The following is a 24,974-nucleotide window of genomic DNA, read 5'->3' on the forward strand; positions in this document are numbered from 1 at the left end:
ATAAATGTTTAGGTGTAATATGAACTCTGATGCTGAAACAACTAAATACTAACTTGTAGATAGACAATAATGAAATTTTAACTGTAATCAAACTCAGAAAAGCTACTGAGCAAGTAGAGAAGAGCAATACACTATGTACCAGCGTTAGTGTCAAGACCTGGAGGTGAGACAGACTGTGTGCATGCCTGTGCCTCAAGTGTAAGAGTACTGCGATGGCCTTTGACATGGTGTTTGCAAAAAGATGACCATGTAGGGAAGTGACAGAGCACTTCATACTAGGATACATATCTGCGTTTGGAATTCTAGGCAAAGTGCCAATGACATTTGTGTGTCCAGGCAAATATCTTTCAACCAAGTGGCATAAATAACCAGGTGATATGTTTCTCCCCTCTGCTGGTACCTAATTTTGAACAACTTTCTACAGGTCTTTCATTACAAAATAGTTGTATTTAGTGCTATAGCAGCTGTGTTAATTTGAAGTAGCTATATGTGGGTCTGACACAGAGATAATTCTTCATTGTAGGAATTGGCAGATTGGTATTGCAGTTCAGAGGAAGTGGGGGAATATATTTGCCTGTTTACATTGCAAGAGTTCCCTGAGAATAAGTAGCAGTGAACCATTTCCAAAATAAATTGGTATTGTCAGTAGTTTTGAACCCATTAAAGATAATTTGATCGGCTTAGAATAACCCAAAGACAGTGCAATAATGGTTTATTCTGGATCTGTAGGCCATTTGTGGGGTTTGACTGTGTTCATTGTATAGGCTATTCAGTCTACCTCATAGCCTTTCAAAATAAAGGTCCTGGAATATATTTTCTTTAATTGATCGGTTAGAGGAAATGGATGCTGACTTATTTGACTTGAAGTAATAAGAGGAAACTGCAGGTCTGCGTTGCCACCTTATAGTAAATATGGAGTAACCTGAATTAGGTTATCCTTCAAGTGGTGGATAACCTACTGTTATTGTCTTCTTGGGGATCAGCGTGGATACAGATGCCACAGAACACTTGATGAGCAATTACTGGTCCTTATGCCTAGTAGCTAACAAATGCAACGTAAATGCTACACTACAGTTTAGCAGACACTGCAGTCCATGTTTGTGCAGAGAGTAAGTGGACATGAATTTCTTAACTATATATGTTAGGAATACTTTCTTCCATGTCCACTTAAGCAGAGATTGTAGAAAAGACACTATGCAATCAACAGGAACTCTTTGGGATGGAGTTGGGATTACAGGTGTGGGATGTATGCCTTAAATTTGCTTATAGACCTCTGGTGGGTATTGCTCTCCGAACTGTGGAGTGTAAGGGTTACTAAGCTACACTGTTACTTAGAATTGATGAGCTGAAAAAAGCCCAAATGCTGTCCTCAAGTGGCTTTTCAGGTTGCCTGTCTTAAAATGGATTATTGAGCTGCTATAAAAGCTTAAGTTTATTGGAGGATGCACTCTAAGTTTGTAACTAGTGGCTATCTTAAAGATGTCCTTTGTTTTAGTTGAGTGTTTGTTTGCCTTGGTTAAAGGAACATTTTAAAGAAAAGCTTAAAACAGCATGGCCTTGGTTCTTAGGAGTTTTGAAAGATGTCCAGTCTGACAAATTGGGATAAACTGGTTGCAAATAATTTATTTTTAAAGAAGCACATTTGAGAACAGAAAGGAGCTTTGTTCATTTCCGTTGTGTTTTCCTGTCTAAAATGTCCCATTTTAGATACAGTGTATCAGACTTTCTGTAACTTAGTAAATGAATGTTCATTAGTTATAATCTGTAAGTGACCAAACTGGAGTCACAGTAGTTCCTCTTTTCCCTGAAGTGCTGAATGATGGCTTTTGTGATCGGTTATTATATCTGTAAGTACTCAACAGCTTAAAAATACACACAGAGTTCCCAGAAGCTGTTGCTTATTAAATTAGTGTGTATTCCAGAAGTCTTAGTTGTAAGTTTATACCTGGAATAAAGTATGCAAGAAGTACTTTCCGAGAAGTCCAGATGGGTGACCTACTAGAGGCTGTCCTAAAAGCATACTGCTGAGAGCATCTCTTGGTATGGAAAGAAGTTGACTGCAAGTTTTTGTTTGGTTGTATTTTTCTTACCTAGTGCAAGTTGTCGGGTTTGCTTTTTAAAGATTAAGCACTTATTTTGCTTTTTACGTATTTTTCCTCGTTCAAAAGCAGTACTTTATGGAAGTAAGATCAGTGGTTAATAAATACATATACGAGTCGTGCATAAATCCTGTGAGCTTCAGTGAGCATTTTGGCTGTCAAACTCTTAACACATCAGAGGCAGTTTTGAGATAACCGGACACAGTCCAAACTCCATTCCATCCTCCTCTGGAGTCTGGAGTTATGTGAGGTTCAAGTCAGGGCACAGCTAAACTTGTGTCACTTTCAACACACATTTGAAAGCTTACGAAACACATCTCCATTTTTTTCCCAGTTCTTGTAGCATTTTCCTCCAGAGTTGCCAAACTGTTAAGTAAAAATAATGATACTAATTCTGTTCTATTGTTTGAATTCAGAACATATCTGATGGTCTATACTCTGATTAGAACTGATACTTTAGCAGGGTTTTATTATAAGCACAAATAGTACTGAACAAAATGCTTGACCATCAAGATAATGTTCTGTTAATACCATATCACCCTGGCAAAGCAAGCATTTTTTAAGGCTAAAGAAAATTTGCGCTTGGAGCTATGCTATGCTTTCAGAATTCTTACTGTTTGTTCCTGTGTTACCCAAATGCAACCTAACTTGGAAACAAGACTTTAACTTTGGTGTGAAGATGTCATTGTTCTCTACCTGATCTGACAAAAGTTGAAGCTTAACACCAGTTTGTTCTTTCTGCTATTAGATATTTATATAGGCTGATCACAAGAGTTTTCAGTCTAGAAGACAGTGATATAAATAGATCCACCGATTAAAAGCTAAAGGTAGACAAATTCACATTAGAAATAAGTGCAGACTTATGGGCAGGGTACCTGTCAGTTGGCATATCTTATTTTATGTTCTGGTGTTCTCTCTAAAGAGAATGACACTTAGAAGTATGTTTTTACAGAAGAAGAAGAAGAAATAAAGTGGGAATAATTCAAGTCTTATGTACTGTTTAGTATATTAATTTTTATTCATATAACCCTCCGTTCCAACTTTAAAATATTTTGCTTCCCAAAAGCTAAGCTTTTACTGTCTTTTTGGTTTTCATTTTTAAGAATGCAATATCTGTAAGTCTTTTGTTTTTAATTTTTTTTTAACTTCTACCTCTAACTACTTAGGTTAGGATAATCACACTTCTGCATAGACTGTACAGGAAGGTCTGTGGATATTTTCTGTCTGTCCAGACTGCAGAACAGCGTACGATAGGGAAGGCTATTTAATGAACATTGTCTAATGTGTAGCATGCATCATAAACGCAAAGAATGAATGTATTTGAATGTATTGTTCTATCACCTTGGCAGTAAAAGTAAATGCTGTTTCACTAGTATGGTTACTAAACTGAATGGACCAGTGCTATTATAATCTTGTTGGAAAAGAAATCTATCTTGCTGGTTTGGAGTAGAAACTCAGACTTAAAATGTTTTGTAGTCACTCTTGTAATTTTGACAATTTGACACTCTTGGCCTTGTATAAAAGTGTAGATGGACTCAACCTTCCTGTTTTGTAGAGCTTCTGATTTTAGGTAGCATCTTATTATACCCTGTTCAGGAAGTGTTAAATGCTTAAGGCCTGTTACTGCGGAAGAAAAATGAAGTTTCTGGTGGTCTAAGGAAATCAAACACAATAAGAAGACTAGGTTGTAAGCATGCAAGGGGGGCAGAGGGGCTAAGCTGAGTTCATGTTAAAGAAGTTTAATATAAAAAATTGTGCCTCAACAGCTATACTTCTAAACAGAATCAGTCCATTCTGCTCAGGTGTAAGTTTTAACTGTTACCGTCCCCCAGCAGAAACAATACTCAGTTCTGGTTGTTCAAAGTACGTAGCATCCCATATATGTTATTTTAAGCCTATTCATTTAAATTCTTAAACCTTAAGGTGATACCCACACTTCATGTAGGAGTTTTCATTTGCTTCAGTTTACTAGTGAATATTCACACAATGGCGTGTCCTATAATTTAGAGGATAAGAAACTTTTTGGGGCAAGAGAGGGAACTTTGAAATAACTGAACTTCTAAGAGGCTAAAGATCTCATTAGGAAAAGTGGTTTGAATGACTGTACCTGTAATAATAATAATGTTCAAACAGTTAAAGAAAATAGTTGCTAAATCTTAATGTTTTTTGGCAAAATAATTAATACTTACTCCTTTTCCCTTTTGATGGTAAAACCCCATGCATAGTTTATTTTGAATCGGAATCAGAGATGTTTTAATAGCAGTGTGATAGGTTATATCTGCTGAATTTGATAGTATTTCTACCCTAGCCTGGAATTAGAGTATCCTAATACAGCAGAAGGACCAGTGTCTTAAAAATCAGAATACATGGAATGTGTCAACAATGAACATTGATCTATTAAGACACTTAAAAGGGGTGAAACAACACAATTTTATACTTTGTTGCTGTTGTTCTCTCCATTTGATGTTTTATGGAGGTTGTTTTGGGGGTGATTTTACTCACTTTCAGGAGCTGTTGTTTGTGTTCCTGAATTATTCAACCATATGTTGAAATAATATCCCAGTTCTTCAGAACTTGCCTTAAAAAAGTTATAAAATTAGACAACAGGGGCAGAATAGTTTAGAGCTCTACTGATGATCTTTATTTCAAAGGTCCAGTTCCAACCCCAGCCTGCTGATAGCAGGTATAGGTTGACACTAGCTTTGGTTAATGATAAACACGAATAAGAAAGCATTGAGTACATGCTGTATATGAACAGCCATTCTGACTTGTACAGGAAAAATTACTTCCCTTTACTGTGATCACTTAGATGGGCATTTTGCAAACAGATCACATACTTTGCTAAGAAGATGAATTGTTCTTGTAACACGCTAACAAAAAGGAAGCAAAACTTCTCACTTTTTATAATGTATCTGTCTGTAAACCTCCTCTTAAGAAGTCTTCAGTTGTGTGGGAGGGATCAGAGCAGTTAAGAGAGCAGATAACAGTGTTCAAAGTACACATTTAAAGTAGTAGTTTTGTTTTGAGGACTCTTATCCTATTTTTTGTATGAATAAAAGGATTCTATGAATAAAGCTGTAATGATTTGAACCAACCCCTGCTCTCACTCTTCCAAGCAGCAGTCAATCTTCTAGTTAGAAGGGCTCTTTTACTCTGTAGTTAGTTATTTGCCTAGACTATGCTTTAAGAACATGTATTTGGGCAGTTTTGAAAGCAGCTTATGTGATCTCTTCAGGACTGTTGTAGAAATCAACTGACTATTTAGGTTGAGAAAACTTTAGTTAAAATAACAGATTAAAATACTTCTGCAGCTGACTTCCTATTTTAGACGTAAAACTATGGGATTATATCCATTTAGACTGTATCAGCTCTGTACTGAGCAACACAAATACATACTCACCTAATTTCTTGTTGTCTTTCAAGCCTTTGGTAATACTTTAACTGGTTCTGTGGACTGAAACGTAACTGAATTTTAAAAGCTGCACCCCCCCCCCCCCCCCCCCAACAAACAAACAAAACCCTCCCAGTTTCTTTCCTGTGTTAAGTTATATGGAAAAAAGCCTTCTAGTCGTAGATGAGATCTGCATTAGACTGCTCACTAAAAATTTCCTGTGGGTTCATATATATGATAGGATGATTTCCTATTTAGTTTCAGTTATGCTCATGAAAGTATATTGAAGACTATAAATGACTTGGTGTCATAGCTGTTACTTTGCAAAGAGAGGCTTAAAATAATTCTGTAATTGACCCTGGTGTACAGCTTTCCTGGCTATTGGAAATGCCTTGAATATTTTACTGCAGCGTTCTCAAACAGAGGTGGTGAGTGAATAATGTGTCTTACCTTAAATTGTTGAGATAAACTTAGAAAGCTGCAGTAGCATAGTAAATTTAATGCTTCAGTTCTGGTGATTCAGGCAACTGATAATGATAGCAGTAGTTCTCATGGAAATACTGATGCTCAAGTATCAGTAGTCTATTAGAGCAGGGGTTTCTCCTAGTAATTTAGATCTTGTGAATATTATGTTTGAGTTTGAACAGCTCTAAGTTGTTCAGCAGAAGTAGGTTGGAAAATTACTTGTAAACTTTACCATAGGTTCTGTCCAGTTATTTGAATGTTTTACGATTATTTTTTTTAACAGCTTCTTTTTTGTGTTAGGGAGTGATTAAGTCTTTAACAGCATTGTCGAATGAGGTAGTGTATTTAAGTTGACTGTAGCTTTCCAGCTGCTTTAAGTACTTTGAAAATGTTTATGCAGATTGACAGGCGTTACACCACATTGCACTGAGGTATTAGCCTGTTGTTCAGTGATATCTGAAAACCAGCTGCTACTATATGTCTGCATATAAACCTCCATGACATCAGGAGAGCATATTGAATAGTTTTGCCATTTTTGGCCTAGGTCACCGTTTGTCTAATGCTATTTTCTCTTGCTGCTCAAGGGCACTGGGTCTTAAATTAGTTTTCACATGCTATAATGATACAAAAAGGGAATTTGTGGCTATTTATTGGGTCCCTTCATATACATATGCTTAGAAAAACACGTTTTAAGTCTACAAGCAAAACTAAGCATTCTTTTGTTGGTTTTAATGGTTGGGGTTTCTTTGACCTTATAAAAAGTGACATGGTGCAAGTTTACTTAACATTTAAAGCAGCACTTAATTCTCCTCTTCATCATTCTGTTCCATAGTTTTCCCGTGTGAGTGGTTGTGTGCTCTAAGGCTGTAGCACCACTGCTGAGTTTTCATGGTATTATTTGTTAATGTGCATTATTGCTGTTAGTTGCATAAGCAGTTCCTGCAGGAATTGCAGCTTGTTTTAATTTTACTGCAGGGACACAGAGTCCATCTACTGAGATGATGAGCTCCTTTTAGTTAGATATTCTCCCTTTGTTTCTTTGCATTATTTTATAATAAAAATGAAGTTGGTGCTTGAATACTTGCAGTGCTAACTTAGGTTAGGAATGTTTTATTATATGCAGTCTTAGCAATATTGACATGCAGAATGTAGACACCCCCCCATATGAGTCAGAAATGTGACTCTCATTAGTATGCTTTAGCAAGTTAATTTGCATGCAGCCATTTATTTGCAGTAGTCACAAAATGGTGGAGCTTTAGTTCTTAAAAACTAGGAAAAGCTAGATAAGAGAAAGTAGGAAGGTGGAAGAATTAATTTTGGGATGATAGAGATGCTGGAGCTAAACTGGCCATGCAGCTCTGGCAGCTGATTTCGTTACTCTGCCATCTTTAGGAGTGTGCTGTTAACTTGTATTGTCTGCTTTGGTGTCTCAAACACTTGACAGTGGAGGTTTCTTTTATTTGTTTCTGGGTTGCTTTTGTGGTTTTTTTTTTGTTTCTTTTTTTGTTTTTTTTTCTCCACTGTTGTCTTCTGCAAAGTAGAAATATGTATGACAATATAAACATAGCATAGAGTCCTGTGAAAATTTTAACTGGGTTATGGATTGTGGTATATTCAATAGAGCAGCATTACTGAAAAATTAAGCTAGTGTATGATCTGAAATTAATTTCCAGCTCTGAAACATCTGGGAGTATTCAAAGTATAACATTAAATGAGCAGATTTGCAGAAGCATGTTATTCTCACAATTGGTGCCAAAAAAAAAAGGAAAGTACAACTTCTTCTAGTTTCTAAATAAATAAATGTGGATAACATTCTGATTGTTGGACAGAGGAAGACTGGCCTTGGGCTTAGAGAAAACAGACATAAGACTTTCCAGGACGGTTGTTCTGAAAAGGAAACTTAGTTCACTTTAGCTACAGGTTTTGATTATTTATAAATACGTATTCTGAAATTGATATCCTTCTCTTGAGAATGTTTTCCCTTTGCTGTCAAGTGGTAGTCATGTGATTAGAGAAACAATCCAGTGATTTACAACTTCTTTCTTTGAGGTTAGGTGGGGGTAAAGATCTTGAAGGCAAATCTAAATTGCTGAAGTATATTGGATACTCAGAAAACTGGAGTATTGCAAACCACAAAAGCAGTCATAAGCTGTTAGTAATCTTAGTCATCTGAACAGTTACTGGAAAATCATTTTCCTGGCTGATAGAGGTACTACGCTTAGTTAGAAATCTCTCAAATAACAAAATTCTAACTTTTGTCTTGTTCTTTTCTTTGTAGTTGGAGACAAGGTTCCTGCTGATATAAGAATTACTTCTATCAAATCTACAACGCTAAGAGTAGACCAGTCAATTCTCACAGGTATAATTTCTGTGAATTTTGGATAATTATGTGCATAATTGAAAGTGCCTTTTCACTGTTTGTTTAGAATAATCCATTGGAAACAAGCCTGTAGCTATTAAAGTACTGTGTTGCATTCAAGTGCAGTAAATTTCTGATCTAGTCACTTAACTCTCAGAGCGGCTGAATGTGTTGCTTCGTCATTGGCTTTACATGTTTAATTTCTTACTGAGACCTGTAATGCTTTTTTGGTCTTTCTTCTACCTGCTCCCTCCAAGAGACACACATTGGTAACTTGTGGGGAAACTAAACTAAAAAATTAAGAATTCCTATTCTAATTTATGCAGTCTTCTAGGTTTGAACATCTTGTCACTGCTCAAGTATGGAAGTATGGAAAACTTACTAAATATCTTCTGTAACAGTTACCCATTTTCTCTCCTGAGAGAGTAAGTTTTGAAATACAGGCAGCTTTTAAACTGCTATTAGTATAAGACTCAGTAGGCTAAAACCTTATTTGCTGAAATTCTATGCACACATTCATGTGTTTTCTGGTACTGGCTCTCAAATGCAGGAGCTATATTTAGAGCACTTTTTCTGATTTGTTGAAAACAAAACAAAGAAGCACTGCTTCTGAATATAGGAAAGAAGCTAGGAATCAACCAAGCATGGTATAACGGTTTTCTCTCAGCTGGAACATTAAGATCTGTCTGCCTGTTTTGGTAGCATAAATTAATGTTAACTAGCCCTGAATTTTAAAACAGTGAAGTATTCATAAGAAAAACCTATTATTAATTCTCAAATCTGTGAAACGGGCCCCAAAGTTTCTCAGTACGTATCCTGAATAGAATAGAACTAATCAAGCTTACTTACGTTTAGCTTAAGAAAATGTAGGCACTCCATGCTCATCAACCTATCAGAACTGAAATAAGTAGAAGAAATCCACCAGAAGTCTGTATAAAGGGAATAATTCATTGCCTTTTGTTTATTTAACGGAATTATTTTTTTTAATGGAATCTTTTTTGTTTTCAGCCTATTTTAAGTTGATGCTTGAGTGTCCTAACTAATAAAGTAGGACTGAAGTCTAAGATGCTACTTTACAGAGCTTTTAAAAGTATGAAGCTTTGGCTGTCTTGAGCTTACAAAAAGCAGTGTGCTCTTAGCTTCAGTCACTGAGTTACCATCTTGTGAAATCTGATGTAGTAATTAACATCTCTTTTTATAGAAAATAAACCTTCCTAAGCCTGTGTGACAAGTTTATAGAAATTGATATATTTAAGGTCTTTATAGAAGAAGTCTCTGAAGACTTCCAACTAAAGGAGTTAACCAACAGATGGATTCATGACACTTAGTCTGCCAGTATGACTGTGATGTATACCATCACAGATGTATGAGTGGTTAGGTCTAATTATTTAAATGATGACATACCTCTTCCAGTGCATAGAGAACAGAAATGTTCATTACTGCATGAGAAGCATGCAAAATATCTAATTCATGCAGTAGATCTTGCTACGTTAAAAGGAGTGGTGTATGGGCTGCTTATTTGACCATTTTTCATTTTTCTTAAAAGACATGGTGTATGCTTCATTAATTCTAGTGAAATAAAATGTTTACATAAGTCCTTTACTATTTTCATTAAAAACCAGATGTTCAGGTTTTTTTGTCAGCTGAAATATTTCCTGTTGCACATAAGCATTTAAATCAGTTGAGGAAAGAAGTTTGATATCTTAAAATTTTAGGACTCAGGATTGTAACGTTTCATTTCCCTATAGGACTCAAGATGATACATGTATAATCTCTTTTTAAGACTATTATCTTTATTTTAGGTGAATCTGTGTCTGTTATTAAGCATACTGACCCTGTGCCTGATCCTCGTGCTGTAAACCAAGACAAGAAGAATATGCTTTTTTCTGTAAGTTACTTGTTTTGGAATTTAAAAACTTTTATAAAATAATATTGAAGCTGATAAACTGCAGGACTTCAGCTCTTCACCTAAAAGCTGTATGAATTTTGCTGTATTCTCTATACACATCACGTGTGTTTCCATGTACATTTAACTAAATGAATTAAAAATTAGAAGTAACTCTTAATAAAAAGCTGTCCTCAGGGAAGATGCTTGTCAAAACCAGTTTATATGAGGAAACAATTTTTTTTTTATGCTTCACAAATTCTTGAAGACTGGAGCATGTGCACTCATAAAGTGCTTCTGCACTAGTTTTCTAAAGTAATAGTTTTTAAGACTGATAAGAATGCCCATACGAACTGTGGTATTGTGTGGCTAAAATTGAGAACCAGCTTTCTACGTAGGAATGAAACAATTTATTCAAATTTGTTTAAAGGAAGCATTGAATGCCTTTCAGATAACAAAATAACAATGCTCTTATTGTTGGTAGGCTTCTTGTAGAACATCTAGCTTCTTTCTCATGTCAAGTGTGTTCACACAAGGAGCCCCACAGAACACATCTATTACTCATAGTGAATAACATTAAATCTGGCAAAATACAATCCTAATAAAGAAAGGAAAACCACACTTAAGATTCCAGTTGAAGTACATACTGCTTACTCAGCAGCTGAGTTGGACTATGCTGCTTATAATAGATCAATCCTGATTCATTTGGAGCCCATTCTGTAAGCAGAAATTATACACTGAAGTATTTTCTTACAGAAACTGGGGGAATGTCATTTTCTTCCTCTTCACCTTTTTCCATATCCTAGCTGAAACACAGTCTGGGCTTGTATAATATGTTTTTTCTTAAATTGAAAAAAAATCCACCACTGAAACATGTTTATAGTTTGACTACAAGGTTTCTCTTCCCTGTTTTTATATACATTAGGGTACTAATATTGCTGCTGGTAAAGCTATGGGAGTGGTTATTGCAACAGGAGTAAACACTGAAATTGGCAAAATTCGTGATGAGATGGTCGCTACTGAACAAGAGAGAACCCCGCTCCAGCAGAAACTGGATGAGTTTGGAGAGCAGCTGTCTAAAGTCATCTCGCTTATCTGCATTGCTGTTTGGATAATAAACATTGGTCACTTCAATGATCCTGTTCACGGTGGCTCCTGGATTCGAGGTGCTATCTATTACTTTAAAATTGCTGTTGCCCTTGCTGTCGCTGCTATTCCTGAGGGTCTGCCTGCTGTCATTACCACCTGCTTGGCTCTTGGAACCCGGAGAATGGCCAAGAAGAACGCTATTGTTAGAAGTCTTCCCTCTGTGGAAACCTTGGGTTGCACCTCAGTCATTTGTTCTGACAAGACTGGTACTCTGACCACGAATCAGATGTCAGTCTGCAGGGTATGTTGAACTAGCTTCTATTTTTCTTCTCAGCCACTCTGAATAGTCAGCATTGCTTGAATTCTTTTGATCCTGAGTCTTTTGGTTCTCATATCATCAAAATCTTGCTTTATTTTCCTAAGATAAGCTTCCACTTTTAATTCAGTTTTCCACTGTGTAGTGTTTAAGGCTTTTATCTCTTCCCTTATTTAGTCATGGCCAAAAATAGCTGTACCCGCACTTGATGGAAAAGAAAGTTGTTTGCAAGCAGCTTTCCATTGACCTGTCTGTAAGCCATTCAGTCTACTGGTAATTGCTTAGTATGGTTTATCCTCTGTTTCAGAAAGGTAGGATAGTTACACTGTAGAAGCAGGATGTGTGTAAGTGTAAGAAAACTTGCCTCTAATTTAGCAAGAGGATAATGACGGAGAAGCTTAGCAATGAGAAAAAGGTAGATGATTTACTTCAGTAGCTTGGAGAGTCTAAGGTATTTTCACTACTGAGTGGTTCCACCTTTATTTGGTTATCTTATCTTCAGGAGCTTTTATTGGTCTGATGTAGATCACTGTAGTGTTTTCAGTGTGCGATATTGTGTGGCTAATCTGGCAACTTGGAGGTACAGTTGACCCTGTCACCAGTGTTGCCAGGGTCATCTTCAATGCATGACATAAATAGGCATAAATTATGTGCCCCTCCTCCCTTCCCCCCAGAATTCTTTTGGGTCTCTTATACCTAGTCACTTGACATAATGCCTGTTCAGCTGGCAGTTCTCTGCTTCCCGTATACTTGATACTCTGTGTAGGAATTTTATGGAGAAAACATTAAGTTCTGTTTAGCAATTGTGGATGTTCAGTGGCATAGCAACACTATGACATCAAATGTTCAGAGCCATTACATTGGGTTAGAATTCCAAATGGGTAAATGTTGAGCACTGCACACCAGTGGCAAAAGTTTGTAAGCCTAAACACTATTCTCATGTGATTGATGGCTTTTTTCTTCCTAACTGGTGGTTGACTTGTTCTACTTCCTTAAGTATTGTAGTATTTATACCTAAGAGACACAAAGCAGCTGCTCATCAGTATGCCAGAGGAGGTTACTTGCAGTAGAGTTGCATAACTGCCCTAGTCTTTGCAGGGATTTTTTCATCATGCAGATGCCAAAAGCAGAAGGCTTCCTGGTTAACTCATCATTTAAGTTGTGTTTATTTAAAAGGTTATAAAGCTCTACTCCTTATATTTAGAGGGCTAAATGTTTTAGATCTTGTGCAGTACAACTTACTTGGTTCCTTGTTAACCTCTGACAGCTACAGAATCACCTTCATGGTAAAATTTTGCAAAATGTAGCAAAACACTAGTACCTGTAAACAATACACTTATTCTTGGTTTCACTCGAAGTAGAGAGATTGCTTAGCTTAAAAAGACTGGTTTACAACAGTAATTCCACTTGTTTTAGTGTTTAGTAACTCCTGAGTGTTCAAAGGAACCCTATGTTAAAATGTTTCAGTCAAACAATACTGCTTTAGGAGGAGACTTGAGGGGTTGTTTTAATATCTTCTGGTGGTATATCTCTCTGAGAATGCACTTACTCTGTTTTGTGGGCTTTTAATTTATCAGCCTGTCTAGCTTTTTGATTTTTAAAATCACTTTGAAGATTATAGGGTCTCCAGACACTGATACAGATCAGTTGTGGAACACCTAGTTGTTGGGCTGCGTTTTGTGAAGATGCTTGCCTAAAATACAAGGCAGCACAATGAGGGGGAAGTAAGACATTTCTAAAATATGATATGGCAAAATGGTTTGTACTAACCAATGGGTAAGAAGTTCCATTAAGATATACTATCAATTAGTGAAAAATTATTTTATTTTCGACTACCACTCCAGCAAGTCATAAGAGTATGACAGCTTCATGCACTATGTTTATCTCCATCTTCCCAAATGTGGTTCTGCAGTAATCCTAGAAAGGAAACAGAAACAAAGACTGAGATGCAGATATCTTCTGGAGTACAACTGCATCCTTCAAATTGGTGTTTTTATTTAAAAATAACATTTCAGCCTGTGCTAGAAGGGCACTTAAGCTGTCTGAATGTTTTTAAGCTACCAGGGTGCTGGATGGTAGAATGTCTTAACTCAAAAACCAGGACAGGAAACACTTTCACTTAGTGGCTGGTATTAAGGAAAACTGGCCTATATATCTGTCTCTTGCCTAAAACCTCACCTCTTAGATCTAGAAGTTTCTGTTTGTAGATGCTTTTATTTTTACTTTGGCAAGAATTGTTAGTGCCCAGGCTGCCCTGTGCTGCTCCTGATTGGAACTACTGTTTTAAACATCAGAATTAATTCATGAGTCTGAAGCCTGGGAAGAGCTTGGGTATAGTCAGGATTGTCAAGTGGATGTGTGAGTTGAAGTTAACTGGACATAGTTTATGTGGTTTTCAACTCTTTGATTAACTTGTGCCATAATTCCGTTTTCAAATGAGATCTGTTAAGCAGAAGTGCTGTTTCTGTACTTGGTGCTTCAGTATAGGGAGCTGTTCAAACACACATGAGATCGAAGTGCAGAGTATCATATCTGGTTTTGTCTAGCTTGTTTATTCAACTTGAACTTACTTCTTGTACTTGCTTGCTTAAGGCCTGTTTAAATCTCTTGCATTAGTTATTGTTCAAAGTTAGTAACACTTCTAACTCTAATTTCAGATGTTTGTCCTGGACAGAGTAGAAGGGGATAGCTGTTCCCTGAATGAATTTACTGTAACTGGTTCAACATATGCTCCCATGGGAGAAGTGTAAGTGTTCTGTTGGAGTTAAATATTTGTCTGTTTGTGCATTGACTATTATTTTAGGCTTGAAAAGTAATGCATGAATCAATAGTGATTGTTAATAAATGAAATCTCAACCAATAAGAATGCATACTGAAGGGGTGGGGGTAAAGTAATGAACAGTAAAAGGAAGTTAAATTCTAGAAAAGTAAACCTTCATGAAACTTACTTAATACAGTCTTCAATATTGCTATGTTCCTTTGATAATCTAAAACCAAAAATAATGGTAGGTTGAGAAGATTTATTTTACTGAAATCTTACTGGACTAAAAATAGCTATCCCAGTGCTTCAAAATGATGTTTACTTTTTTTATTAAAAACAAACAAACAAAAAAAAAAAAAAAAACCAAACAAACAAAAACTGCATAAATCTGAACAGGTGAACCTGTTAATCTGTGAATTTAGTGTTTCAATTCCCCTGCCTCAGAGAAGGTAGGAGATTTTTTTCTAAAGCATCTTATGAATGTGTTGGAGTTAATTCTTAAATTTCCTGTAAATTCCAGTCCCTTACCCTCAGTAGCTTATTGGGCTTGAAAGATGTGTGTGTTTGTCTCAGCCTTTGGTATTTGAGCTGGTGTGAAACCCACTCCTTTAGGAAAGGAATTATATGTTTGGTTTACTTTATCAGTTGCAAGTATCTGCTAGTGGGATAGGCGGTTCATCCTGACAACTTTAGAAATTTTTAGGGTTCTGCTTCTAGGAGAGCCTCTTCTTACTGGAGTGTTACAGCTCATTTTACTTGGTCATTTTTTTCATGTGTTTTTAATCTTATCACTTCATTTTTACTTGCAGAATAGAGTTCTACTGTTTATGAAGTAGAATTAAGATTAATTTATTGTAAATGTCTCAACCTTGTGGAGTTTCACGTCCATGTCTCTGACTCCATGCAGTCTTCACTGATCTCAATAGTGATTATCTCTGTTTAATTTTCATGGCAGTTAAGACCATGGTGTTCTTAGCAGCTGGAAATACCAATTCCCCAATTTCCTTTTTTGTTTCAAAGCTAATTGTTGTCAAAAGCTTATGCTTTCATTTCAAGAGGCAGCATTTACTTAAGCAAGGTGATATTCTAGATCTTGTAAAGCACCCAACTATTATGCTTTAGCTGGTCTCGCAAGAGTTCTAGATAAACAAAATAATAAAATATAGTGTGGTGACAGATGTTGAGTATACTAAGACAATCATCAATGTATGTTAATGTTCTAATTTTACTTGCTGAAATTGGGGAAATGTGAACAAGCATGTTAATCGCACTGCATTCAGGTACGTTAAGAACATTATGTGAAAGGGAAATTACCACAGAAAGGCTGTTGTTGGAGCATAAAGAAACAAATGGCTAAATTCACAAACCTTTTAGGGCTGATTTATTTCTCTATGTATGGACAGCTTTTTTAAATAGGTGGCTTTGTAAGGATTTTAAGTAAGTTGACTGATTTCAGCTTGGGTTGCAAACTCTGTAATAAGCAGTCTAGTCCAATGCACTGCCCCAAAACAGGACCTGCTCTAGTTAGGAACCATTCCTGACAGATGTTTCTTTGTTGTACTTAACTTCAGGTACTGTTTTCCACAACTCTGTAGGCAGCCTGCTCTATTTCATAACCATTAAGCGTTTTTGCAATAAATGAATATTTTTTCATTTATACTTAAAATATTTTATACATAACTTGACCCTAAGATACATTCAGAATATAAAATCAGAAATATTTCTGGTAAGAAACCTAAAATTTTGTGCTGACTGATTTCCCAGGGATATTAGGAGATTGTCAGAACAGTTTGGAATAGTTTTGTTGGGTCTCAGCATCTGCAATATGCATGCTTACTTGCAAACTGAAAGCATAAAACTAAGAATAATTAAGAACTGTGATGAAAACTAGCAGATTGCATTTGACCTTCAGATGAGTTAATCAAAAAGCGTGAAGTTTTAAGGAGAAAAAAAAAAAAAAAAAAAACCACAGCACCCTTATCCAGAACTGACCCTAGCAACTTACACTCCATGTGCACTTGCCATTCTTCAGAAATTGTTGATAAGGAACACACAGGCAAGAGGGAAAAAAAAAAAAAAAACAAACCACCACCCTGGTATAACAAGTTATGGATGTTCAAATATGCTAGTTTTCAAGTTCAGAACAGGTGAAAACAGAAAATATTAGCTGTGATAGATGAGGTGACAAACAGGGGTTGAGAGTTTAAAGCCACTGCTTATCATTATAGAATTATATGCAACATGAAACTTTAAAAACACACTTGTGTTTTTAAGATGCATTTTGTTCACATGCTGTGTTATACAACACTGGAATTTGTTTGTGGGTACTACAAGAGGATGAACAAAAGCTTACATAATCGGACGTGTCATAGTCGATGTTATGAATTCTAACAGAGTAGCGATCCATGTCTTTCTACCACCAGACTGTTTTTCCTCCTTGAGAGCTTTCATGAAAGATGTTATATGAGAGTTATGTCTTGCTAATTTTGGCAGAGGGGAAAATAAGTATTGAACACTGTCTTGGTTCTTTTATGCTTACTCTAGAAGCACGGTGACGTTCCAGAAAATTAATTTGTTTACTATCTGTTTCCAAATGTGAAAGCAAAGTTGCTTCTTATTTGTGATGTCTAAATGGTGCATTACTTTAGGAAAATGTACCTTTCTTCTTTCTAAAGACTGCAGACATTCATCATTAAATGTATATGACTACTAGAAAAGAGTATTTATTTTCTAGTGGAATTTGTATTGTGAAATGACTTAGTTTTTCATTGGTTTAGGAGGTTCACATATAATACAGATTAATTTTTAAGAAACTAGAGGCCAACTCTGCTTTTATGCCTGTCCAGCACATGCATTTTGTGTGTGGCAGTAAATCTGCAGAATATGCAGTAAGGCTAAGGAAGCTAAACTCCTAGGGAATCCAACATTATCCCTCTCCTACTTGGAGCTCCCCTCCAAGTCCTGTGTATGCTCTAATACTACTTTCATATGCTTCTTCACTGAGCTCTTTACTTCTCTTCTGCGTTGCTGGATGACTGTCACTGGAGGAAAGAAGGTTTTTGTAATTCAGGTAGTGGTATCATTGATAATCATGTCATTCTGTTCATGACTCTTTGATCTGAACTTCAGAACTCACCTTTATCAAACCTGCTCTTGTCAACAATTTCTGGTTCTATAGTTCCAAGTCCATAACTAATAAGCATTGTACTAAATGGAAATAGAGGAAAGGGATTAAAGAAGGGGAAAAGGCAAGATGCTAATACTAAATAACTAACTTATCTCCCCCTTCTCTTCCTTTGGAAAGGCATAAAGATGACAAACTTATTAAATGTAGCCAGTATGATGGCCTTGTGGAACTTGCAACGATCTGTGCGCTCTGTAATGATTCCTCTTTGGATTACAATGAAGTAAGTACATATCCTAGAACAGAGGAGAGTGTGAGAATGAGGATAAATGTTTCTTCTCATCTGTCTATGTATAATACCTTTCAGTGGTAAATCCCCTTCTAGTCAAGGGGGGAGAGTATTTAGGTGGTCTGGTGTATTAACTCTGGGAGTGACTTGTGTGTTGGACACTGAGAGGACTAAAGCCAGGCAACAAGCATAACCTGGGACTTGGAGATCTGGTGTGTAGAATGCACTGCTACTTTCTTGCTTTGACTCGCCTTCTTAAGGTTTCTGCACCTCATAATGACTTAAATGCTTGATGACAAAATACTGACATCCTTCTCTAGTCTGGAGAGTAAAGGGTTAAAATTTCCTAAAAACATATGCTCCAAAGCTGCTTTTAAAAACAGTTTTGCAACTTTTATGAGGCACAGTAAGTCTTATTAAGCTTTTTTCCGTTGTTAAACTTGAACTTTTGTCTTTAGTAGTTTACAGGTGAGATTTAAAGTAAACTTCTGTGTTTTTGTTTGCTTTGTGTTAACTAAAGGCTAAGGGAGTATATGAAAAAGTTGGTGAAGCCACAGAAACAGCACTTACCTGTCTGGTTGAAAAGATGAATGTATTTGACACAGACTTGAAAGGACTTTCTAGAATTGAACGTGCAAATGCTTGCAACTCGGTCAGTACTCTTTATTTAGAATTCATTGGCGAGTGAGCTTTGTAGTATGTATTATCTAAATGCATTTTTTGTTATTGTTTTTTTATAAGGTGATAAAACAACTCATGAAGAAAGAATTCACTCTGGAATTCTCAAGAGACAGAAAGTCTATGTCTGTCTATTGTACACCGAACAAACCAAGCCGCACATCCATGAGTAAAATGTTTGTTAAGGTCAGTTCCTCACTTGAGAAAGTGTAGTTATGGAATGGCTGCAAAGGTAGCACAGTACTAAATGGCACAACCAAACGCAGCTTGAAGAGGAAGGAAGGTCTTGTAATTTGAGCAAATATTGTAACGGAAAGGGGTTTATTAAGCTAAATTACTCCTTTGCCTCTGCAGGGTGCTCCCGAAGGTGTAATTGACAGATGTACGCATGTACGTGTGGGAAGTGCTAAAATACCATTAACCCCAGGCATTAAGCAGAAAATAATGTCTGTCATTAGAGAATGGGGAACTGGTAGAGACACATTGCGTTGCTTGGCTCTGGCAACCCACGACAATCCACCCAGAAAAGAGGAAATGAATCTTGAGGACTCCTCGAATTTCATTAACTATGAGGTAAGTTTAGTAAAATGTCCTTTTAATGCTTTTTCCTGTCCCAAACTGGAAAAGAGTGACTCCTTATGTTTGATTATTTCATGAGGAAATACTGAGAATTTCCTCTTTCTGGGTATTTTTGGTGTCAGACACAATAGCTAGCCACATGTATGGAGGGAATGCTCAGTTTAAGAGGAGACTATACGTGCCTGAAGAAACTGTGTTCTTAATGGCTGGTATACATGCTGCTGCTTGGCTAAAAGTATAAGAAGAAATCAGTTAAACAGCTAGCTGCAACTTTTTTTATGTATATACATAAGGTCCTCAGGATCATAACACCTTAAAATGTTCTTGGAGACTGACTGAGAGACTCCAAAAATTTCATTGTGGTTTCAGCTTTAGTGGTTTTCAGTTTGATATTGCTCAACTGCAAGACTTCTTTGGGGATTTTGTGATGAAATACACCTGCCATTTTGTGCTCTGAGAGTCAGGTTCACTTCCCTGACTCCATACTGTCAGCTGCAAAAGCTCAATCCATGATTATTAGTCAACGTAGCTGCTCTGTAATTTTTCAAATGAAACCTGTGTCTCGGGTTTAGAGGGGGAAATGACAACAGTTGCGTGAGAGTTTTTGGCTTGTACTCTGTGCTTCTGGCACTGGTTACAGAAAAGAAAGACTTGACTGCTTGCAGGTTGAATTTGCAAGGCTGACAACTAGGGCATGCTTTAGCTAATAAAACTAGTGCATTTGAAGCAAGATATGTTTGTAAAGGTAGGATTCCATTTCAGAGTGTGGTTGTGCTCTGGGAATTAATTGTGCCCTCCCATATGGTCATCATGTAGATGGTACCATGTAGCATTGTGATTCCAAAAGCATTAAATCCTTATTTACCTTTTTTTCACTTGTTAGTGTGCATATAGGCTTGAATTTTCAGTTCATTTCTAGGCGTCTGAATTCAGTGTCAGAGCTAGAGTGCTGTCAAGACTTAATATGATGAAACAGATAACCTCTCTGAAGTAACCCTTTCAGAAGAAAAAAAAAAAAAAACAAACCCTGACATAAGAGCAAGTATATCACTCGTAAAACACTGGTTTTGACCAAATGGCAGGATGACACAGGTCTCTGTCTTATTTGCTCAGTGTAGAACCACAGAGTATTGTGAACAGGGAGTAAAAACAAATGTCGCTATGCTGAGAGATACTTAGCGTGCAAGCAACATGATTGTTTTGCTAATGTCAGAGGAGAAGTGTACAAGATCTTGCACTAAAACTTGGTGCTGTCTTGTTTCAGACCAACTTGACCTTTGTTGGCTGTGTGGGCATGCTGGATCCCCCAAGAATTGAAGTAGCTTCATCTATAAAGCTATGCAAACAAGCTGGTATTCGGGTTATTATGATTACTGGTGATAATAAAGGCACAGCAGTAGCTATTTGCCGTCGCATCGGTATCTTTGTGGAAGATGAAGATGTTTCTACAAAAGCCTTTACTGGTCGTGAATTTGATGAACTCTCACTTGCTGCCCAGAGAGATGCTTGCCACCATGCCCGTTGCTTTGCTCGTGTAGAGCCTTCCCACAAATCTAAAATTGTTGAGTTTCTTCAGTCTTTTGATGAGATTACAGCTATGGTAAGTAATTGAACTTTCATTTGGTTTAAAAAGCACACACTGTTTAAACCCAAATGATGCCTTTTTAGAGTAATGCTTCATTCTGGAAAATGCTTGCTTCTGTGTTACCCTGAACTCAAAGCCATTTAATAGTTCTGCACTTCAGTGTTTTTTTAAATTTTTTTGGTTTTTTTTTTAGTTTTATTTTATTTTGATAAAGATTCAAAACCATACCCAATGCAAAAATCCTTTCTGGTCCTATATGTAAATGCCCAATGCCCACCCTTTTTTTTTTTTTTTTTAAACTTCAAATTGTTATTTCAGACTGGTGATGGTGTCAATGATGCCCCAGCATTGAAGAAAGCAGAAATTGGAATTGCTATGGGTTCTGGTACTGCAGTGGCTAAAACTGCTTCTGAAATGGTTTTAGCCGATGATAATTTCTCAACTATTGTAGCTGCTGTGGAAGAAGGACGTGCAATTTATAACAACATGAAACAGTTCATCCGCTACTTGATCTCCTCCAATGTTGGAGAAGTTGTTTGGTAGGTTTAAAATTTACTTTTTTCCTTTGAACTAGCGTAGTGATGATGGGAGACTTTTAGTTGTTTATTTACTTTCAGTATTTCTCAATAAAACCAGAGAAACAGGTTTGCCAGCTAATTGATTACAATGTGTGTGGAAGTATGCATGCTCCTAGCCTAGTCTTTACTGGAGAATTTTAGCATACCACAAAAGATTCACATTGCATTGCATACAATATTCTAGCTCAGTAGGTGACTAAAATTATTTCTATTATCAGAATAATTCTCTAGAATAGGAAAACATAAACCTTGATCAAATATTACAGCATCTAGTATTTCAGATAACTTAGTCACATGTATAACTTAGATGTTTGTTTAACCTCAAATTACAGAAGAATGTGTCTTCTGTATCTTTGGGAATGGTGACCCAATGCCACAGAATGCATTTTTGGTGACAGAATGTAAATATTGATCTCCTAACAGTTGCTTATATCAAAGCATACTTTCTCCCAGAGTGGAATATAACACAGCAGTTGTCTTGCCTTGTTTCTTGTGAACTTTAAAGCTGTCCTTCGTCATGCTCTTGCTGCAGCCCCTGTTCCTGTTTATTTATTTACACAGGCTTGGAGCCATGAAAGCTGCATGCTCTTTAGATTTTTGTAGGGACAAACAGTAATCTAGAAAAATGAAGCTTAGTCATTTGAGCTAAAATGCTATTATGTCTGCAGAAGTTTTAGTGTCTTTTAGAAACTGGCTTGCAAGGTTTTATACATGTATGTATGTATTTACCTATAGAGATAAGTAGAGTGAGGAAAAAACAAGGCTAAAGCAGAAACTCTTCAATTCCTGAAGTTACCAGAAAATGATAATGCTTTAGAACTTAAATACCGGTGGTTAGAAGTGTTTGCTCTTGAAAATGTTTTTAGTTTTCTGAATATGAATATTCAGCTTGTGATACTAAATGGATAACTCTGTACGAGAGAACAGAAGTGATGCTACAGGCTGAGGTTTAAGCATGAAAAGGACTTATTTACATGCACAAGAATAAGCTTATAATTGGTGGGTTTTTTTATAGTATCTTCTTGACTGCTGCCCTGGGTTTTCCTGAAGCTCTAATTCCTGTCCAGCTGTTATGGGTAAACCTTGTGACGGATGGTCTCCCTGCTACTGCTCTGGGCTTTAATCCTCCTGATCTTGATATCATGAATAAGCCACCACGCAACCCTAAAGAGCCACTGATCAGTGGATGGCTCTTCTTCCGTTACCTAGCTATTGGATGTAAGTAGTAATAGCTTTTTTTTTTCTTTTCCAAGTTAAACTTAGGCAGGTAACTTTTTTTTTTGAGATCCACTTGAAAGCAGTTTGTCTAAACTCCTTGTATGCTGAAATATTGAGAGCTAGCAATAGATGTTCTGTGGAACTGGTGGTATTCCTTTTATTCCTTTATTTTGTTTCAAGATTCACACCTTATTTTGCACCTTTTCGGGCAGTGCTGTCACAGGAACAGTAAAGTTGTGATTACCCCCCACACACCCCCCATTGGTAACAACTGAGGCATCAAAAGTCCTAGCTGCATAACATCAGTAAGACATTCACTGCTTCATTACAATCTTTTTATTTTGACAACTAGGAAACTATTAGAAATGTTATAACTGCCATACTGGCAGTATTAGTTAATGTAAGTACAGTCACATTGGATTCTGTAAGGGAAAATTAAAATCACAGGTTGATGACTCCAAGTGATACTCTTGTTTGCCTTAAGTTCTAGCTGTCAACTTTCATAAGCAGATATTAGAATCTGTCTGACAGTACAATATTTAATGGTTATTTAAGTTACAACTGGTTGAGCAGATTTCTTGCACAGAAGATAGATGAATTACAATCTTTTTTTTTTTTTACATTACTGGAGGTCTTGAGGTAGAAGTTCAAGTGTGGCAAGTGAGATCTTGCATACAGTTCATAGCACTGAAAAAAGCGCTTTTGTTTACTTTAAGGTTATGTTGGTGCTGCCACAGTGGGTGCTGCTGCTTGGTGGTTTATCGCTGCTGATGGTGGTCCAAGAGTTACCTTTTACCAGCTGGTATTTGTTCAGTTTAATATCTTTGAGGGGAGGGGGAGGTACATGCTTCTTTCATACTGCTACTTGAAATGACTGTAGAAAAATAGTAGGTTACAGAAATTTATATAATGAGACATTTTCAGACTTGATCATGATTAATTAGCCTTAATTCTAAAGCTCAGAGGTGGGATACCTGAGCTTCTAAATAATTGGAAGGACTAATTGCTGTCTTGTAAGTAAAAAGAGTAATGGGGATTTTTCTAAAGCTGGCAAAATTTTAAAATCAGTGCTTACAGGAGTCGTATTATAAAGTTTTGCTTTCATAATACTCACTGCTTATTTCATAATTGCCTGTTTTACATTTTAAACATTAATGAGCTGTGGAAGTGAGTTCACATTGTTCTGTTCTAGAGCCATTTTCTGCAGTGCAAAGAGGACAATCCAGACTTCTCTGGTGTCGACTGTGTGGTTTTTGAGTCTCCATATCCAATGACAATGGCTCTTTCTGTACTTGTCACCATAGAGATGTGCAATGCTCTCAACAGGTTCGTATGTCCAAACAGGAAGGCAAAGTTTCTGCACAGCTTATCCAAAATCCTACTTTTTGTGCAATTTGATTCTTAGTGTATGGACAGCTCAACTCATGAAGAATGAGTCATACTTCCTTTCTGAATCCTGGCAGTGCAAACAAAATGACTCTTAGATAACGTTTGAGATCTCTTATCATAAGGTATATTTTTAAGTCTGCCAATTCACTCTGGTATTGTACTAAGCATGAGCAACTGAAATATTTTCCATTATTTCTAATCTAAGATTAATCAATCAGATTATACCTCCTATGTTGGTATAAAGTGATATCAAGGAGAACTAAAATAAGAATGTTGAAGATATGGAAAATAGTTTTCCTTGCCCTAAGGGAGTGTGGGTTTAGCCAATTAATATTAGATTATAAATGGAAACCACTAAATAGCACAATGTCAAGGGTATTTTTCTTCAAATAGCTTAGAGGTCAGTTAATTTAAAAACAAATAAACTTCAAATACAAGTGTACTGCAGCAGTCCTACATAGTAAGATATTGCTCCACATCTGATGTTCTGGATCTTGGCCTCTTCTGCAGCATAGCCTGAATGCAGATTGACTCTGAAGAGCAGAATTAAAGAATGAACATTAAGAAAGTGCAAGTGCTTGAGCCTCTGTATATCCAGTCTCCAAGTGAACTTCAGAAGCGGGTGCAGCAGGTCCCCAGGCACACAGCAGCCGGGGGAGGATTCTGCCTTACGCTGCCATGCCCGTCTTTCCCTTACCCCTCCCATGGAGAGGATGTTGGGGTCTTGGCAAAAAAGGTAGACTGGATCAGGAATGAGCAGAACACACAAAAGCTTTCAAAAATAGATGTGAGGCTGAACTGTGACTGCTTTGCTAAGTAGAATTCCAAGGTAGTTTTAAAGTTGCAACATATATATGAACTGTATCTTGGTATCCTCCTTTCCTTTGTGACTGGGATAATGGTGATTTGCCCCACTGCTTTTCTTTCCAGCTCGTTTTCTGACTTACTGAATTTCCTATTGGTGTCTAATGTACACATGTACCATGTTTCTCTTGCAGTCTGTCAGAAAATCAGTCCTTGATGAGGATGCCCCCGTGGGAAAATATCTGGCTGGTGGGCGCTATTTGCTTGTCCATGTCACTCCACTTCCTTATCCTTTATGTGGAACCATTGCCAGTAAGTGCACGTATCTTACACCCATCCCTGCACTGGGAGATAGAGCCAAAACT

At 36.8% G+C, this 24,974-nt stretch overlaps 1 protein-coding gene across 2 annotated transcripts in view; it reads left to right on the forward strand.

Annotated features, from left to right (window-relative positions):
• ATP2A2 (ATPase sarcoplasmic/endoplasmic reticulum Ca2+ transporting 2) overlaps positions 1–24,974 on the forward strand; it is a 45,726-nt gene that overhangs the window by 14,157 nt on the left and 6,595 nt on the right. For both annotated transcript variants that reach the window (XR_004409320.2, XM_033008358.2), the window contains exons 6-19: positions 8,234–8,314; positions 10,117–10,202; positions 11,125–11,589; positions 14,262–14,350; positions 17,670–17,772; positions 18,299–18,430; positions 18,520–18,642; positions 18,811–19,029; positions 20,300–20,635; positions 20,939–21,159; positions 22,214–22,416; positions 23,133–23,218; positions 23,609–23,742; positions 24,804–24,921. Coding sequence is in view for 1 of the 2 variants with exons in the window: in XM_033008358.2 (XP_032864249.1) it covers positions 8,234–8,314; positions 10,117–10,202; positions 11,125–11,589; positions 14,262–14,350; positions 17,670–17,772; positions 18,299–18,430; positions 18,520–18,642; positions 18,811–19,029; positions 20,300–20,635; positions 20,939–21,159; positions 22,214–22,416; positions 23,133–23,218; positions 23,609–23,742; positions 24,804–24,921 (2,396 nt within the window). In the remaining variant the exon portion in view is untranslated. The remainder of the gene's footprint in view (positions 1–8,233; positions 8,315–10,116; positions 10,203–11,124; positions 11,590–14,261; positions 14,351–17,669; positions 17,773–18,298; positions 18,431–18,519; positions 18,643–18,810; positions 19,030–20,299; positions 20,636–20,938; positions 21,160–22,213; positions 22,417–23,132; positions 23,219–23,608; positions 23,743–24,803; positions 24,922–24,974) is intronic.

This window comes from Tyto alba, unplaced genomic scaffold (assembly GCF_018691265.1).
Source record: "Tyto alba isolate M040663 unplaced genomic scaffold, T.alba_DEE_v4.0 Super-Scaffold_44, whole genome shotgun sequence".
Taxonomy (NCBI): Eukaryota; Metazoa; Chordata; class Aves; order Strigiformes; family Tytonidae; genus Tyto; species Tyto alba.